The following is a 19,954-nucleotide window of genomic DNA, read 5'->3' as shown; positions in this document are numbered from 1 at the left end:
TACAATTGAAGGGCTTCATTGCTTTTTCTCACATACAACATTCTGCTTCCAATGTTGTTGTTGAATTGTTTTTCAGTCATGTCTGACCCTATTTGAGGTTTTCTTGGCAAAGATACAGGAGTAGTTTACCATTTTTTTTTATCATTTTCCTCTTCCTACCTCAGTTTACTCACATGTAAAATGGACTTGGAATACATAAAGAATGTTCTCCATAAATGGATTAAACTACATGGTGGTTGATGTTCCTTCCAACTAGCAAATTCTGTGACTCTGTGACCTCTTGGTTCCCATTCAGTTTGGGTGATTCTCTTGGCCCAGTTGAGTCAAATAAATGAATCCAGTCTCTGACTTGTACTTATGAAGTCAACAGTCTCCAAAATCTCATTATAGTCCTCAAAAGGACCTAGTTGTGATTTATATTTCCCTAGTCTTGCTACACAATTTGGAACACAAGAAGATGTCACTACATGATAACTTATCATGTCCATTTTATTACTGGAAATAAACTTTAATCCCATAATTTTTTGGCTGCCGAGATCATTTAGAATAATACTAATGCTTAAATATTCACAAGAATACACCTTCCAATCATCAAGTGTTGCTCTGTCCAACAGGAGGAGTTTCTCTTTGTCTCATACTGGTAATTATTTTTCACTCTGCTCAGGAAGAAGGACTATCCTTTGAATTTCAACCAACTTTGCAAGGGAGTAAACTCAATACCTATCTGGTCTCCTCAGACAGAGCAACTTTAAAGTTACTATTTACTATGTGTTTTGGCTATACCTACTGATATATATGTGGTTACCCCATTAAAATATAAACTCCTTGAGGAAAAAAAAGAGTCTTTGCCTCAATTTCCTCAACTGTAAAACTGTAATAATAATAGTACTTGCCTCATAGGGTGGCTGTGAGGATGACACAAGATATTTTTTAAGAGCTTAACATAGCAATATAACTGACTTATGGCACAAAAATGCTAAAGCAGATAGATGACACAGTAGAGTCTAGACCTGGAGTCAGGAAGACTCATCTTCCTGACTTCAAATCCAACCTTACACACTAGCTAGGTGATCCTGGGTTTTTCACTTTACTCTTAGTTCCCTCATCTGTAAAATGAGAGGGAGAAGGAAACAGAAATCTATTCCAGTAATTCTGCCAAAAAACCCCAAATGAGATCAAGAACCAGACTTGATTTAAAAAGAACAAGCTATAAATGTTACCCATTATTATTATTATTATTGTTTAATGCTGTTATTATTATCTATCATGCTATTTTTCTGTCATACTAACGCTTGACACAATGCTCAGCGAATAGTAAATACTTTTTTTAACAATTTATTTTACTTTTCCAATTATATGCAAAGGTAGTTTTTCAGAATTCATTCATTTGCATGCTTCTGAGTTCCACATTTTTCTACCATCCTTCTCTTCCTCCTCCCCATGGTGGCAAGCCATCTGTAAAAGTTGTACATGCACAATTGTGTTTAACATATTTCCATATTAGTCCTCCAAACAGTAAATATTTAATAAATGTTTTTTGGTTGATCGATTGCTCTGGTAGTCTTTGATTCCCCAAGGCATGACTTTTCTTTTCAAAGACCCATATATGTCTTTCTCAGCACTTTGTATCCTTTGTTTTTCACTTAAGGGCAAACCCTCAAATATATTTAGCAATCTACCCTAGGGATGCAGCCTTGTTCCCTCATTTGTTCCACACAGATCTTCCTTGCTGGCTGCCTCTATAGAGATGCTAAATGGATAGACCTATTCTCATCCAACTTTCTCTAATCATTTCATCTTCTTTCCCTGTTCTACCTTTATCATTTTCAAGGCTTCTTTATTTATACTAACTTTACTTCTCCCACTTGCCCCTTTCCACTTCATCCTAGGCTCTGCTTTGAAATATATAGAACCTGGAGTGAGAAAGACCTGGGGTTCAATCCTGCAGAGCCTCAATTAGGCCGGAAATACTTATTGAGGGACCAGTAAGAAACAGTATCACAGTTCTCTGACAACCTGGGAGATTTTATCTTTCATCCATTGGTTCAATGATTCATTCAATCAATTAGGTACCTGCTGAGTACACAGCTCTCTGCTAGGCACTAGAAGAGGAAGAGGGATTGGTTTAGAAGGGAAAGGATCACATACACCATCTAGTCATTTGACAAATGAAGAAAACTGAAGCTTAGGGAGGCAAAATTTCTTGTCCATAGTCACAAAGGGAGTGATCAGGAGAGCTGCCATTCAACCTCAGTTCTGGTGGCTCCATGCTCAGCCCCACACTGCCAGGGAAGAAACAAGGATGCCTGCCTTTGTGGAGATATAAGTCTAACTGAGACCATGGGAAATGAAGCATGAGGCAGAATGACCTGGAATCTTGGAGTTAGATAAGATCCTGCTATCAATCTCATCTCTAATACTCAGAAGCTTTGTGGTCATGGACCAGCAAGTCATTGCTGGTTCTAAACCTCTGTTTCTTCAAGAGTTGAATGAGGATAATAATCTTGGAGGACTTGCCATGCAGGGTTGTTGTGAGATTCAAAAGTAAGATAGATCAACTGTAAAATGCTTTACAAATCTTGAAATATCATATATTGTCAGTGATAATTCAGAATTCCACTGTCAAGACCATGCCCTGAAAACATTATAGAGAAGAACCTCCAAAGTGCTATCTCTTCAAAATATCCAGAGCACTATTGTAAGCAATTACAAAAACAAAAAAAACTGGAAACAACCAAAAATTGATAAATTGTGATACATTAATGAAATTGAAAAGAATAATAAAAACTGGTCCTCTTAAGCTGAGTGATCCTAGACATGTAATTTCACTTTTCTCAACCTCAGTTTCCTCCTCTGTAAAATGGGGACAGAGATAGTGGTCAGAAGCAAAATAGACTTTTGATGGATAAAGTTAAAAAAAAAGTGTGAATAATAACCAGAAGAAAATAGTATAGAGGGGCAGCTAAATGGAGCAGTGGATAGAGCACCAGCCCTAGGTCCTCTTGACCTGAGTTCAAATCTGACATCTGACACTTAATAGTTATCTAGCTGTGTAACCTTGGGCAAGTCACATAAGCCCACTGCCTTGCAAAAAAAGAAAAAGAAAGAAAACAGTATAGAGAAAAATGTACAGTCAGTAATCATAACTGTGAAAGTGAATGGGATGAATTTACCCATAAAATGAAAGAGATAACAGAACAGATTAGAAATCAGAATCCAACCATATATTCTTTACAAGAAATGTTCTTAACAGTTAAGAGTTAAAAAAAGGAACTGGAGCAAAAAGCCTCAAATCCATCAGTGTGTTATGGGATGCCTATCCCAAGCATATGAAATAAAAAAGGCAGACGTAGAAATCAGACAAAGCAAAACTAGAACTAATTAAAAGGAAAATGAGAAGGGAAAATATATCATGCTAAAAAGTACCATAAATAACGAAGTAACATCAGTACTAAACATACATGTCCCAAATTGCCTTTTCACCAAATAATTCAAGGTTAAATAAGTTACAAATAGAAATAGACAGCAAAACTATACTAATGGGGCACCTCACTTTTTAGTTTTCAAAGCTTGATATAGCAAGTCACAAAATAAATGATAAAGAAGTTAAGGAGATGAATGGAATTTTGGAAAAAGTTAAATATGATACATCTCTGAAGAAAACTCATGAAGAACAGAAAGGAATATATACCCTTTTTTCCTCAATGTAATATGATACCTTTACAAAAACTGACCATGTATTAGAGAATAAAAATTTCACAAACAAATACATAAAAGCAGAAATATTAAAGGTATCCTTTTCAGACCATAATTCAATAAAAATTATATTCAATAAAAGATCAGAGAAACAGATTTAAAATTGATTAGAACAATAATCTAATCCTAAAAAATGAATGGATCAGAGGACATCATAAAAATAATCAACAATTTCATTAAAGAGAATGGCAACAATAAGACCACACACCAAAATTTGTGGAACAAAGCCAAAGCAGTACTTAGGTAAAATATTTCAATAAAAAGGAAAAAAGTAAATTAATCAATTGCACATGTAAATAAAAACTGAAAAAGAACAAATTAAAAATGCTCATTAAACACCAAAATGGGAATCATAAAAATAAAAAGAAAGATTAATAAAAATGCAAATAAATAAAATGAATAAAGAAATAAAACTAGGAACCATTTTTATTTTAAAAAAACTATAAAATAGATAAATAATTGGTTAGTTTGATTTTTTTGAAAAAGGAAGAAAACCAAATTATTAATATCAAAGAGTAAATGTTAAAGACAGGATTTGAAACCAGATCCCATGACTACAATGCCAGTGTCCTTTCCACTTAACCTTTAGAAGTGGAATGTCTTTGGGCTTCCTTAAAAAATCAAAATGAAAGGGGCAGCTAGGTGGCATAGTGGATAAAGCACCAGCCCTGGAGTCAGGAGTACCTGGGTTCAAATTCGGTCTCAGACACTTAATAATTACCTAGCTGTGTGGCCTTGGGCAAGCCACTTAACCCCATTTGCCTTGCCAAAAAATCTAAAAAAAAAATGAAGATGAAAGATGAAAGTGGAGCCAAGATGGTGGAGTAAAGGGAGAGACATGGAATTTTCCCTCAAATACCTTTAAATAATGCCTCTAACCAAATCCTAGCATGACAGAAGCCACAAAAAGACTGAGTGAAACAATTTTCCAGCCCAAGACAACTTGGAAGATCTGAGGAAATGGTCTGTTGCACAGTGGTGAGTGAGGAATGCAGAGCCACATGGAGCTGGCATCAGAATGAACTAGCTCCAGTCATCACAGTTGGGCACCTGGGTCAGTGGCAGTGGAGGTTTCCAGACCTCTCAGCCCAGGATTGCCAAGGACTATCCAAGATGGATAGTCAGCAGGAAAATTCTGCCACAACAGAGTGAGAATGCTACACAGTCTAGCACAAGTCTCAGCAACACAGCCCATATCCCAGGCTTCAGTAGCCAGTAAATCAATAGCAGTGGCTGCTTCCCAAACTCTCAGTCCAGGGATGATGAAGGGGTCTCTTTGCTATCCCTGAGGCAGGACTCTGTTGCTTTGCCCATACTCAGATCTGGTTGCAGTCTGGAGTCCCAGTCCCAGAAAGAGGAATCGGAGCACAATAGAACTTACAGTCTCAGTGAACTGGGGACCCTTCTCATGGTTCCAGGGCAAAAGGGAGGTCTTGTGGTCTCTCACAGACCAGAACAGAGACCACAAGAGTAGGAGGAATTGAGAACTCGCAGGTCCCTGAAAGTATTTCTGAAAACAGCTGCAAAACTTGGGACAGTATATCTTCCACCTTGGAAGCAGAGTCCCATTTAACAAAGAGTTAAAATCAAGTTATAGACTGGGGAAATGAGCAAGCAACAGAAAAAAATCCAACTATATACCTGTACTATGGTCATACGGAAGATCAAAATATATACTCAGAGAAGAAAATAACAAAGTCAAAGCCTCTAAGAAAAATACAAATTGGACTCAGGTTATGGAAGAGCACAAAAAGGAATTTGAAAATCAAATAAATGAGGTAGAAGAACTATTTGGAGGAGAAACGGTTTCCTTAAAAATGTTAATGAAAGATGGAGGTGGAGTGATGCAGAAAAATCACAAAAACTGAATCAGCAGCTTGGTGAAAGAGATACAAAAAATATTAAGAAAGTAACATCTTAAAAACCAGAACGGGTCAAATGTAAGAAAAGGTCCAAAAAGTCAATGGGAGAATGCCTTAAAAAGCAGAAATGGCCAAATGGAAAAGGTGATACAAAAGCTCACTGAAGAAAATAATTCCTTAAAATATAGAATGGAGCAAAAGGAAGCTGATGACTGTGAGAAATAAATAAAAAAAAAAACAAAACCAAAAGAATGAAAAACTAGAAGAAAATGTGAAATATCTCATTGGAAAAACAACTAGGTGGAAAACAGAACCAGAGAGAAAAATTTTTAAATTATTGGGTTACCTGAAAGCCATACCAAAAAAAGGAGCCTTAGACATCATTTTTCAAGAAATTATTCAGGAAAACTGCTTTGATATCCTAGAAGCAGAGGGTAAAATAGAAATTGAAAAATTCTACCAATCACCTCCTGAAAGACATCCCCAAATGATAACTGCCAGGAATATTACAGCCAAATTTCAGAAGTCAAGGAACAACTATTGTAATCAAACGGAAACAATTTGATTATTTGATAATATAAGATTTGGCATTTTCCACATTAAGGGATAACAGGGTTTGGAATATGATATTCTAGAAGGCAAAAGAGCTTGGTTTACAACTGAAAATGAACTATCCAGCAAATACTCTTTCAGGGGGAAAAGATGGACATTCAATTAAATAGGGAACTTTTGAATTTTTCTAATGAAATGACCAAAATGCACTCTTCAAATACAAGACTCAAGAGAATCATAAAAAGATAAGCAAGAAAGACAAATCATAAGGGACTTAATGATGTGGAACTGCATATATTCCTGCAAGGGAAGATGATACTGATAATGCATGAACTTCCTCATGTATTAGAGCAGTTAGGAAAAAACATGTATACACAAAGCACAAGTGGGAGTTGAATTTCAAGGGATAATATATTTTTAAAAATGGGGTTAATAAGTGAGAGAGGAATGTACTGGAAGAAAGGGAAATAGGAAAGGGAAAGGGAAAGAAGAACTTCACCTGTTCTACAGCAGGTTATTTCATATAAAAGAGGCAAAAAACAAAAAGCGTTTGCAGTGGAGTGGAGGGTGGGGGAGGTGAGGGGGAGTGAACAAGTCTTTCTCTCATTGGAGCTGATTCAGAGAAGGAATAGTACACTCAATTGGGTTTAGAAAGCTATCTTACCCTAGAGGGAAGTAGAAGAGGAAAGGGATGAGAAAAGGGGAGGATTAGGGAGGTAGGTGATAGAAGGGATGGAAGATTGTGGAAGCGCATATTTGGTTGAAAAACACTTTTGGGGAGGGAATGGGTGAAAGGAGAAAGAGAATAGAATAAATGGAGATGGGGGCAATAGGACAGAGGGAAATGCAATTTGCAATAGCAACTGTGGGAAAACATAGTGAAATGTTCCTCTGATAAAGACCTCATTTTCTCAAACAGAGAACTGAGTCAAATTTATAAAAATGTGAGCCATTCCTCAACTGATGAATGTCCAAGGGATGTGAACAGCTTTCAGATAAAGATATCAATACTATCTATTTAAATCATTAAAAATGACCTAACTCACTACTGACAGGAGAGATGTAGCTTGAACAACTCTGGGTGCTACCTTATACCTATTGGATTGGCTAATACTATGAGGGTGGAAGATAACAGCTATTGGCAAATTGTAAGAAGGATGAGACATCAGTGCATTTTTGGAGGAGTTGTGAGATGATTCAACAATTCTGTAAAGCAATTTGGAACAATAATATACTCTTCCATAACAATAATAAACTCTTCCATAAGAGATGAAAATAGGAAGGAAAAGAACCTATGTGTATAAGGATCTTTGTAGTAGCTTTTTTATGGTGGCAGGGAGTTGGAATTGAGGGGATATTCATTGGTTGGAGAGTGGTTAAACAAATTGTGATATGTGATTAAGATGAAATGCTATTCTGTTATAAGAAATGATGAACAGGATGGTCCCAGTAGAAAAAAAAAAAAAACTTTGCATGGGCAGATGCACTAGGAAATGTACCTTATACAAAGTAACAGCAATGTTGCACGATGATCAGGACTCATCTTTCCTTAGCAATGCTGTGAACCAAGAGAACTCTGATAAAGAAAACTATCCATCCCAAAGACAGAGCTAATGGTGGCAGAATACAGATTGAAGCATACTTTTTTCTTGAAGTTTCTTTTTTTGGGGGGGAAGGTATGTTTACTTTTACAACATGACTATTATGGTACTATTTTTTATGACTATACATTTTTAACCTATATCAAATAATTTGCTTTCTCAATGAGGGGGTCTGGGGTGGGAAAAAGGGAGAAAATTCATAACTCAAGACTTTAAAAGTGAATGTTGAAACTTGTTTTTGCATGTAATCAGGGGAAAAGAAAATAATTAAAATATACTTTAAAATGAAAATGAAATTCCCTTAACATACAGTACCCAGTGTCTGTGCAGATGGGCATTAGGTGTAGAAAGTCATTTTCTAATCTCTTAATATATTCATTTCATTAAAAATCAAAGTCAAGTTACCTGAGTTCAAATCTTACTTCTGATATTAATTATGGTATGCTGGCTGATCATAGATAGGCCATATAAGCTTCCTAAGCCTCAGTTTTTTCATTTGTAAAAGGGGAATTATTATTCCTGCAACTTCTCCCTGACAGAGACATAAATGAGATAATGGAGATAAAGCAGGTATGGCATGAAAAATGTTAGTTTCTCTCCCCCACACTTTAATAAAGCAGAATCCCATCAAGGAGGACGGACAACCCCCAATGCCACCCCAAGGGCCAAATAGGCCTTTCTGGATTTCACTGTTGGTGTTCAGCCCCCCAAAAGTGACTTTGCATTTTCTTCCCTGTGTTCTCCCTGATATCCACAGAATGCAAGTCTTTATTATTACCCATGTGGGTCAGGTCAAAATGAATACAAAGAAAGACAACAAAAAACAAAACAAACAAAAACCCCAGTTCCATTCTCAAAGTAACCAGATTCATGTTGACCTCTGAGATTTCTTCTGGTTTTCATTTCCAGTTTTTGAACCCATGCATCAGAAGAGGTTGGAAGAACTTTGATGGTTATTTGATGTTTGTTTTTTTTTTTGTTTTTTCTTAAAGAGCAAAGTATTCTAAAAACACTCAGCAACCAATAAAAAGGATGTGTAGAATGGGGCCTAAACAGAGCCATTTTCACAGACCCCTTGCTACATTTAACACACATTTTAAAAAAGCATACCTAAGTCCACATTTTCTTATAAAGGCCTCTCTCTTGTTCTGTACATAGCAAAATGTTTATGTTGGCTGAGGATTGTTGAATTCCTAATAAAAGATTTTTTTAAAAGAATGAAAGACTGTGGCAGGTGGGCCCCCATCTCTTTTTGCCTTACCTCTCCAGTGCCCTAAATAGAGGCCAGCTGAACAGAACTGAATGCATACCACAACTCTCCTTGTCAGCCCACCATGTATATAAGTTCTACCCAATGTCCCCCATGCTAGAAATCTTCCTGACTTTCTCCTGCTATCTGGAAGAGACCAGTGGAACACCTTCTCCCTCTCACCACTAGGAACCTTTGGTGAATTATTCAATCAATACAGAGAGGCAGTGTAACACTGTGCTTAGAGAACCAACCTGGGAATCAGGAAGCCCTGGGTTCAAGTTCTGTTTCTGACACCTACTGGCAGTGTGACCCTAGACAAGTCACCTAAATTTTCAGGGCCCCTGGCAACTCTCTATGACTTTAAATTACAGAGCAGGTGTCAACCTATATTAGCTGTTCTCTAGAGTGCCAATAACATCATAGGTTCAAACCAAAAATAAAAGAACAAATAATTCAGCTAAGCAATACCCCCCCCTTAAAAAAATTTTTTTTATATATACTATATTTTGTTAACTTGATCCTCACCTCCCTATAACTAACATACACACACACACACACACACACACACACACACACACAAATACATATAAATTTACACAAACATAAAATAACCATCAAAGTTCTTCCATCCTCTTCTGATGCATGGGTTCAAAAACTGGAAATAAAAACCAGAAGAAATCTCAGAGGTCAAAATAAATCTGGTTACTAATCACATAAGTCCTTGGACAATGGTGAGTTTGGTCATAGATGAAAAATCCATGAAATCAACTCCTCCCTAGACAATGCAAAGTTACCATCAAATATGTGACTTCCTCAAGAATGATAAAAAGAATTGAGTCTCTTGGCCAAAGGGTATGAGTGAATCATGTGCATTCTCTTGGTTGATCAGGCTCCAGCAATTTCCTCTGGCCTAGAAAAGTTTAGCTCCTTTACTCAAATAAATCTCACACTTTTGATATACCACACTTGTTTGATATCTTGCCAAGAGGGATCAAATATAAAATGGAGATGACAACCCACAATGCTGCACCATTTGCAAAAATACCAGTTAGAAAGAAAAAAAAATACCCACCCTATCCAACCAGAGGAGAAACCAATTAAAAGTGAGATAATGTTTATCAACCTGCTACCTCAGTGTTTACCAGCCCAGGATAGGCAGGCAGGCAAGCGGTATAGGATGTGAGTCCAAGCTAATTAAGTGGAGAGGGGTTGAGACCACAAAACAAGTAAGTATCTGCCCAACATCCACCATCTGCTCCAGACTGACATGGATCAGATGACAATAGAGGTTTTAGTGCTGGGTGCTGGCAGTCACACCAATGATGGAGACAGGGTCTAATTGTGGGCAGCAGACACTCTGCAACTCTCCATGACCTCATTTGAGGCTTTCTTGGCAAAGATACTGGAGCAGTTTAATAAGGGATGGCTGAGTCTACAAGAGCCCAGTTCATGATTGTAAGACTATGAGTAGGCATCAACTCCCTTGAGGACAGCAATTTAAAATGCTCATCAGAAAATGAGGATAATAGCAGGGCTGGGTCTTCTTTTAAAGTCTTATCTGATGCCCCCCCCCCCTCAATTTCTCAATGGCAGCTTTTAGGACTTCCTTCAGTTTTTTGAAAGAGTCGGTGAAGGCTGTTCTGAAATGAAGCAAACTCAGTATCTTACTCAAGTCATGGGAGGACAGATCCCAGGGCTAGCCTAAGGGACTTCCCTGTTCTTTCTCAAACATGACATTGAATCTCCTGGATCCAGGTGTCTACTCAGGCCTGAAATGTTCTCCTTCCTCTCTCTTAGCTCCTTTTGTTTCTTTCAAAGCTTAGTTTGAGTGCATGAAGCTTTTCCTGATCACCCCCCTTAGTTTGAGTGCATGAAGCTTTTCCTGATTGCCCCCCTTCCCAGTTGTCAGTACCCTCCCTCCTAATATTATCTTGCATTTAATATGTGTATGTGTGTGAATGTCTAAATACAATATATATGGATTATATGCAATCTATACATGCACATTGTATATATATATATGTATATGTACATAAATTATATATATGATGGACATCTCTTCTCATAGAATGGAAACTCCTTGAGAGCAAGGAATGTTTCATTTTTTAATTTTCTATCTCCAAAGCTCAGCACATAGATTTTTTTAAAAAGTTTTATTTATTTAAGGCAATGGAGTTAAGAGACTTGCCCAAAGTCTGACAACAGATTTGAACTCAGGTCCTCCTGACTCCAGGGACATTGCTCTATCCACTGTGCCACCTAGCTGCCCCACATCATAGATATTTAAAAAACGTTACTGATTGCCGGGGTAGCCTCAGGACCAAGTATTAAGGAGGTCATTGTGGCAAAGATGAAAGCCAGGGATGAACAAGGACTAAGGACCACAATGTACTTTCCAAGCCACATGTTCTGATTGCAAACCCAATGTCTTTTGGAAAAGTGGGTTGAAGGACAACAGGAGAGGGAGAAAAGTCCTGCCCTCCAAATCAAGGGAATTAGGTTCCAGACAGAGTCACAATCAGGGCAAGACAACTGGACCTGCCCCAGGATGGAAAGCACAGAAAGTGTTTCAGCATCTTCCCTCAGCCCTGGTGACTTAAACCACTGTCACCCTTTGTCCCCTCCCTATTTTATTCTCTCAGGAAAAGCCCCTGCCATGCATCTCTTCGCTCAGAGGTCTCGACTCAATCTCTAGACTTTTCCTCCTCCTCCTTGCTCCCCAACCCCTCTACATATAGGTGCTCTTTGTATGTTGTCTTTTCCCAATCAGAATGTAAGTTCCATGAGGGCAAAAACTCTCTTTCCTTCTTGTATTTGATCTAGTATTTAGTCCAGTTTTGGATTATTACAACCAAATGATCTAATACCTATCTATGTCTTATTATCTATCTATCTCATTTATGTATGTGATGTATCTCTATCTATAGCTATGTCTGTGGCATATTTGTATATATGTGCCTGTATATGTCTATTATCTATCTATCTATCTATCTATCTATCTATCTATCTATCTATCTATCTATCTATCTATCTACCTATCCCTATGGTGGTCTGCCTCTTCTCCTCAGCCACTATACTTCCAGCAGGAGAGAAACTTGGGGCATCCCAGGAAGAAATTCAACAGGACTCACTTCCTCCCTGAGGCCCTACTTGGGGCTCCTGCCCTTCACCAACTGGGTGATCGTTACCCCATGCCCAGCCCCCACCCTTCTACCAATAGAAATGGATCCCCTGAGGCCAGTCACAGTTTCACTGGCCTTCAGTTTCCTTATCTGTTTATAGCTAGGTTGCATAGGATTGATCTCTTTCTGGTCCAGCCCATCTGGAACATTCAATACTATCTTAAATCATCTGATCACTTAGGTTATTTGGATTTGTTGGAGGTAGGAGGGTAAAAGTTGCAGGTAGGGGAAAAAGAGGAACCTGCTCTTATAGAAGTGGGTGGAAATTCTGGTATAGAAACTTGATCTCCAGATGCTGACATACAACTCATCTGAAACTTCAAATACTGAGTTGCCAAGACACTGAAACATTAGCTGACCTGCCCTTGGACAAACACTAGCTTGCATTAGAGGCAGCATCTGAACCCAAGTCTTCCTCATTTCAGGGCTGGATCTCTTGTTTGTGCCGTTGCTCTCCTTTTTCCCACCATGCCCTCCTTTCTCTGCCCCGCCACTCCATTAAAATCCTACACATCCTTCAAGGCCAAGTTCACAATTAGGGGAGGGAGGAACAATCATTTATTGCAAATTAAAACTGAGAAATCATTTAATTCAGGCTCATGATCTTCTAGAGGGAGAAGCAGGGATCCCAACCAATTTAGGTGACTTGCTCAAAGCCTTATGGCTAGTAAGGGGGCAAAGGTAAGATTGAATCCCAGAAGTATGTTCTGGGACTCTGAGCCTGAGGCTCCTTTGGCCACATCCTACACCCTGGAGTCTTCCAGGTCTACTCCTCCCTAAGGTAAGCTCTGCCATGTTTGAATTTCTCTACTACCAGAATCGGTGACTCCTAACTCAATCCTAGCTTGATCAAAGCATCATAGTTCAAGGGCCAGAATGATCTTCTGAAGTCATCCAGTGCGACCTCCATTTTTAAAAGAGGAAACAGAAGCCCAGAGAGGAAAAGTGACTACTTGCCCAAGGATTCTAAACCAGGGCCTCCGACTTCGGATTCAAAACCAGGGCCTCCGACTTCAGATTCAAAACTTTCTGTTCTTCTCTATTATAGCCTTTTAGACTCCTCGAATGATCTTTGGGGTCAGCTTGAAGTCTTTCTCTTATCTCACTTCCCACCCCCACCTAATGAGTTAGGCTGATTACACTTCAGTCTCATCACTTGTATCTGTCCCCTTCTCTCTATTTTTTTTAGACTTTTTTCAAGGCAATGGGGTTAAGTGGCTCGCCCAAGGCCACACAGCTAGGTAATTATTAAGTGTCTGAGGTCGGATTTGAACCCAGGTACTTCTGACTCCAAGGCCAGTGTTCTGTTCACTGGGCCACCTAGCCGCCCTGCCTTCTCTCTATTCTTGCTACTCCCACTTTCCCCCAATCTTTCATTATTGCTTCCCTGCACAATTTCCTCCCAAGATAGTTGATACTTACTGTATGCTTACTGATTAGTTGATGACAAGTGTTGCTACCTCCAAATCTCTGCCTCCTTAAACCATCCTTTCCATTGCTGTCTTATTTGTCTTCATCACAGATCAAATCATGTCTCAAAAGCCTATTCTCCTGTAAAGCCAAGCTGACAATCCTTTGTCTGGCATTCAAGGCCACCTCCCACAATCCTGTACTATTTCTTTCCCCCTTCACAGCATCATTTCCTATCCCTTCTACATGCAACCTATGCTACAACCCTACTCACTTTCACAGTCTACCCTAGACTTGGTCCTGTCTGGGCTTCAACCTTGTCACTCCTTATCCCCATAAGGTTCTCTCATCCTCTCTTTGTCTACTGAATTTTCATTTTTTCATTTTTCATTTTTAAATTAAATTTTTAAAGCCTTCCTCCCACTGGATCCAAACATCAAAGAACTGGAGGGGACCCTAGGAACCAACAAGTTGAACCCCTAACTGAGTAAGAATCCCCTCTGTATCACAACCAAAGAGGAGCAATTCAATCTTTGCTTGGAATATGCTAATGAGGATCCATTCCACCTCTGGTCAACTCAAATAATAAGGAGATTTTCTTTGCAAATTCCTCCCATTAGATATGGGACCAAATGGAACAAGTATAATTCTTCCATAAAAGACTTCTTCAAAATACTTGAAGATAGCTATCATGTGCCCCTCTCTCAAATCCACTCTTTTGAGAATGACATTCATTCATTCATTCAGCAGCTAAATTGTGCCAGGTTCCAAACTAGACATGGACAATGCAAAGACAAAAAAAAAAAAAGGAAGACAAAGATTAGATTCTATTCTAGTGTTCTGGGGTAAACTCTGTCATTCCTTTAATTGCTCTTCAGTTTGAACTAACAGTCCTTCAACTTCCTTCTTCGGACAATTTCTAGTTTATAAGGTTCATTCTAAATGGGGGCACCTAGGGAAATACCAGATTTCCAAGTCTGCTGTAAGACAGGAATCATCAAGGTGATTTGGTACTAGGGAAGAAATAGAGTTGTTGACCAGGACAACAGATTAGGTATACACCATTCTGAAGCAAAAACAGTAGCTTGGTTTGTGATATACACAAAAATCCCACCCATTGGGGCAAGGACTCATTATTTAACAAAAAACTGCCAAAAAATTATCAGATTTAGACTAGCACCTCATAGAATACTAGAATGGGGTCCAAAAGGACTTATGACTTTGATATAAAGGGTTTTATCACAAATAAATTGGAGGAGCAAGGAAGAGAATTACTTTCAGACTTATGGGTAGGCAAAAAACTGAATTTTTTTATAAATAAAAATAATAAAACTAAAATTAGAAGGGAAGGTCAAAAAACCTTTGCAGAAAGTTTGGCTGGTTTAGATCTCATTTTTAAAATAGACAAGGAATTATTCATTCAAATTTAGGTGAATAAGAGCCATTCCTAATTGATAAATGGTCAAAGGATAAGAAAAAGTAGTTTTTAAAGGGAAAAAAATAGAGCTTTTAATCAGTATTCATGTACAATTTGTATAATTTGAAAAAATGCTCCAAAACCATTACTAATTTGAAAGATGCAAGTTAAAGCAATTCTGAGATTCCACTTCATACTGCTTTGATTGGTAAGGCTGATCAAAAATAAAAGGAAAAGAAAAGAAAAGAAAAGAAAAGAAAAGAAAAGAAAAGAAAAGAAAAGAAAAGAAAAGAAAAGAAAAGAAAAGAAAAGGACTAATGCTGAAGGGGCTATGGGAAAATAGTCACACTAATGTGTTGTTTAGGGCATCTAAATGACTCAGTGGGCCTGGAGTCAGAAAGACCTGAGCTCAAAAAATGGACTCAGACACTTACTAGTTATGTAACCTTGGGTAAGTCACTTCATCTTTTTTGCCTCAGTTTCCTCATATGTAAAATGAGAGAGAAATGGCAAAGCACTCCAGTAGCCCTAAGAAAACCCCAAGTGGGGTCATGAAGCCAGATATGACTGAAAAACTACTGAACAAAAAGAACAAAATTAAAGTGAGTAGAATTTAGATGTCAGATTTTGAGAGCAAAAAAGTGACAGATTGGCAGAAAGGAAATGGAATTAATTTCCATATTTGTTCTACTCCCCTTTAGTTTAGCAATGAAAGCTAAATCTCAAAGTATTCAATTTTTAAACATGACTTGAAAACTGTTCTTGAAGATATGTTCTTAGTCCAAGTTCAACCTTTTTCAGGAGACATTTCTTCAAATCCCTATCCCCACAACTTTTAGCATGTTCTCTAATGAGATTTACTTCAATCTACTAGAATATACATATTATTTACATGCCATATCCTCCAATTGAAAGTAAGTTCCTTGAGGAGAAAGAGTATTTTTTTGTTTTTTTCTTCATCTTCAGAGTTTGGCCCACTGCCTGTAGATATTAAGCACTTAAAAAATGACTTTTGGCTTGACTTGACTTGTCAGGGCCTAATGGGAGACTTGGCTGTGAATTTATAATTAAACTTGAAATTCTTTGTTGCATTGGTACAATCAGGGCTTTGTTGTGGAGAGCAAATGAGGTAATAGAATCACAGAGGAATGAGGCAAAGTTAAGGTTTTGTAAAAATGCTGACTATTAGCTCTTCTGGATTGATAAGCTACATCTCTCCCTAACATAATGAAAACCCTTTGATATCAAGGACTATTTTTTATTTTGTCTTTATATTCCCAGAATCCAGGCCATTGTCTTCCATATATATATATTCCCTTCTTTGGCAATCAGCTAGGCAGCTAAGTGGTACAGTAGATAGAGCACCAGCCTTGGAGTCAGGAGGATCTAAGTTCAAATATGGGTTCAATGGACACTTACCAGTGGTGTGACCTTGGGGAAGTCACTTAACCCTGATTGTCTTGCATTCCAGGGCTATCTTTGGTCATCCTGATCCATATCTGGCCAGATGGCCATGGAGGAGAAAGTGAGGCTAATGACTTAGCACAGCCCTCCTAACTCTAATCCAATTCTCTTGCTTGTCATGGCATCACCTCCCTGATGTCAAGGCCTTCTTTAAGAAGGAAGGACAAACAACAACAACCACAAGAACAAACAGGGAGTGTATGGGATATTCAGGAAGGATTTGCACCTCTGGGTGAGGGCTTGCCAAACCCCTTCCAGGGCTTCTCATCCACCTTTGGTGTCCACCTGTCACCCAGTTCTCACCTGTGGCTCGAAGAAGCCACAAAACATGAGAAACTGGCACACCCCAGTAAATTATTTCAGCAAACAGGCTAAATCAGGTTGAGGGCAACTGACAGACCTCAAATCCACTGGTAAGTTAGGGGGGAGTCTACCACAAGCATACCCCCATGGAAAGGGTAGATGACTACAACTTACTCCAATAGTCATAAAGGCAGCTGAAGCAGGTGCTATGAATCATTAAGAGATTAATCAGGTATCAAAGATGCCAAGGCCATCCATGACATCTCTTGCCCTCACCAGAAGTCTTGATTTTTGCCTTGCCACTGGACTTTGATGACTCGGGAAGAGAGTGAGGTTGGGGATTTTGTATAAGTCTGCCTCCCTTAAATCCAATTCAAACAACAGCCAAAGCATCATCTGATGATGTCATTGGTCCTCTTTGAAAATGAAGACAAACAATAAAGAAATTACGTGACTAATAAGGGTCAAGCATTGTGCTGGCCCCAAGAATACAAATGCAAAAATGAGGCACCACCTGTCCTCTAGAAACTTATTTATCCCTCACTCACTTTCCAGAGAAACCTAATTAAGCTAAAAGTCTATCTTATTAATCTAAACTGTTGTATTTCCATGCCTTCATACTAATTCTATTACATACAGATTACAGTCACTTAACCCTGATGCTAGAGTCATCCCCTGATGTCATGATTCATATCTGACTGGACCCAGATGACTCTAGAGGAGAAAGTGAGGCTAGTGACTTAGGAGAGCTCCCCCCTCACTCAAATCCAATTCATATGCTTGTCATGGCATCAGCTCCATGATGTCATGGTCTTCTTCCAGAATGAAGGACAAACAGCAACAAATTCACTTACAGACTAATTTCATTGCCTGATGACCACTCCCATCACCTGAAGACTGCTCTTCCAATGATGTAACAGATTGGAGCTTAAAGGACACTTATACTCCCTCCTCATTGGACCATCCAGCCAATCAAAAGAAGACGGACCTACGATGCTTGAGATCTTACTCAAAGGTCTTGTTAATCACTATAAAAGATCCCAATCACCCTTAACTGGGATCTTTGGTCATTGAGAGTCCCTTGACTTCATTTATTACCAATTGCTAGTTTTGTTAACAAATGGATTGGGCTGAGAACTTTGTCTCTCTGAATGTGTTTCTCCACAACTAGCCAGAGCTGCTCTAGTGAAACAATCATCGGGCCCCCTCTATCCCACAAGGGACCGACAGAGAATTTCTGTGCAGGGACAATTTTCAAGTACTCTTGAGTGACTCTCCAAGATCATCTAAATAAGTCACAGAGAAGTTACAGGATCATTGACTAAGAACTATCAGAGGTCTCCCATTGGTCCCATTCACTCCCTCTGTGGATAGGAACCTGAGGGCCACACAAACCATAAGCGGTGAAAAGTAAAAAATTTAATCCAAGGTCCCTGACTCCAAATTCTGCACTTTCCTTTGGACCAAACTTATGATTATGATTTATGTTAGTAGAAAGAGGACCCCAAAAGATAAAATCATAGATCCCAGACATATAAACTATTTCTACTATGAAAAATCATAGGAACCAAGATCTAGTTCAACTCTCTTATTTTAGGGATGAAGAAAATGATGGATGGGAATAGAAAAGCAAGTAGAAAGCAAAACAACAACTAGGGCAGGGCAACTAGGCTGTTTGACAGGGAGAAATTTAGAGGGCCTCAGTAGTACTATTCTGGGACATACCTCTCCCCCTGCCCATTTTCCTCCCTGAAGCGGTAGTAAAGTTAGTCTTGTTTTCTCTAGAAAACTCAGGAAGATCTATGGGTGCTTATTTTTTTAAGGCATGTCCATGTCAAAGATAGTAGGATGATTTGCTCATTTCCTTCTCCAACTCTTTTTATAGCTAAGAACACTGAAGCAAATGGGGTTAAGTGACTTGCCCAGGATCCCACAGCTAGGAAGTATCTAAGGCTGAATTTTAACTTTAGGCCCTCCCAAAATGTAGACTTAACATTACTGCACCATCTAGCTTCCAGCCTCTGAGGGGATTCCTGCCCATCCCTTGCACCTCCAAAACTCTGGGTGAATTTACCCACTCCAACTATTGCCAAGTTCAGAAACTGGATTGAGTAGCATCAAAGAACTCATCCCTAGCTCTCTCACTGTCAATATGGATTTAAAAATAAAAAATTAAAATTAAAAATTACATATATATGTATATATATATTCTTTTTTTAAAAAGGGTGTCCATACACCTTTGTGTCATTGAGAATGAAAACTGGTCAGCCACTTCTAGAACCAGACCCTCCCACCTTTTCCCCTTCACACTCACTCTTCTTTCCGGAGAAGCTCCTCCTCCGACTGGGTAAGCCGCTGTCTCAACACAGCGATCATCTCCACCGCCACGTCCACTTGCCGGTTCAAGGCTCTCTCTCGCCTCTGAACTTCCTGTTTTTTCTGAGTTAGCTGCACAAAAGCCGCCCGGACTTCCAACAGTTCCGCGGTCTTTTGTGCCAGCTCTTTGGTCAGCTTGTCAATCCTCTTCTCAATGGTCTTATCCACTGCCTCGACCATCTGATTGAACTTTTCCCTCACATGGGCCTCAAAGGAAGCTTTGGCATCCGTGGCTGGCAGCCCAGGGCTGGCCCTTGGGCCACCCAAGGAGTCTATGGAGGTGTAGATGGGCACGAAAGACACTGGCCTCTCTGCCACCACCTGCAGGGACTTCCTATCCTTCAGGTTTTCCCGGGACAAGTTACACAAGTTCACATAGCTGGACTTCTGTTTGACCACTTGCCCACCACTCCCCAATTTCAGGGGCTCTGATGAAGTGATCAGGTCTGGGTCTTTGAGGGGAGAAAAAAGGCTGCATTTTGTCATGAGGCTCCTCTCTTCATAACTATGGTTGAACTCCAGATGGGCTCTCAAGGATGACAAACTTCTAAAACGGGTATGGTCACCACACCGTGGGCAGCGAAATGGTAGGCAAATAGCGACATTTTCAAAAGACTCTTGCCAGGGGTATCGATTTTCCTCAAAAGCCTTCTGTTGCATTACTCTAAAGATCCTGGAGGAGGGGCAGGAGAAAGACCAAAGAGGTTCTATGTATATTCAAATGCCACAGATATGCAGGATGACAGAGCTACAATAGAGCTGAGAGATTATCTAGGCCA

General features: G+C 39.1%; 1 protein-coding gene across 5 annotated transcripts in view; it reads right to left on the bottom strand.

Annotated features, from left to right (window-relative positions):
- ZNF365 (zinc finger protein 365) overlaps positions 1-19,954 on the bottom strand; it is a 153,674-nt gene that overhangs the window by 34,061 nt on the left and 99,659 nt on the right. For all 5 annotated transcript variants that reach the window (XM_074232338.1, XM_074232337.1, XM_074232336.1 and 2 more), the window contains one exon: positions 19,114-19,848. In XM_074232338.1, the coding sequence (XP_074088439.1) occupies positions 19,114-19,848 (735 nt within the window). The remainder of the gene's footprint in view (positions 1-19,113; positions 19,849-19,954) is intronic.

Source organism: Macrotis lagotis, chromosome 4 (assembly GCF_037893015.1).
Source record: "Macrotis lagotis isolate mMagLag1 chromosome 4, bilby.v1.9.chrom.fasta, whole genome shotgun sequence".
In the NCBI taxonomy this organism is placed as follows: domain Eukaryota; kingdom Metazoa; phylum Chordata; class Mammalia; order Peramelemorphia; family Peramelidae; genus Macrotis; species Macrotis lagotis.
Note: the sequence above shows the minus strand (reverse complement) of the source record. Positions and strands in the feature narration are given on the sequence as shown.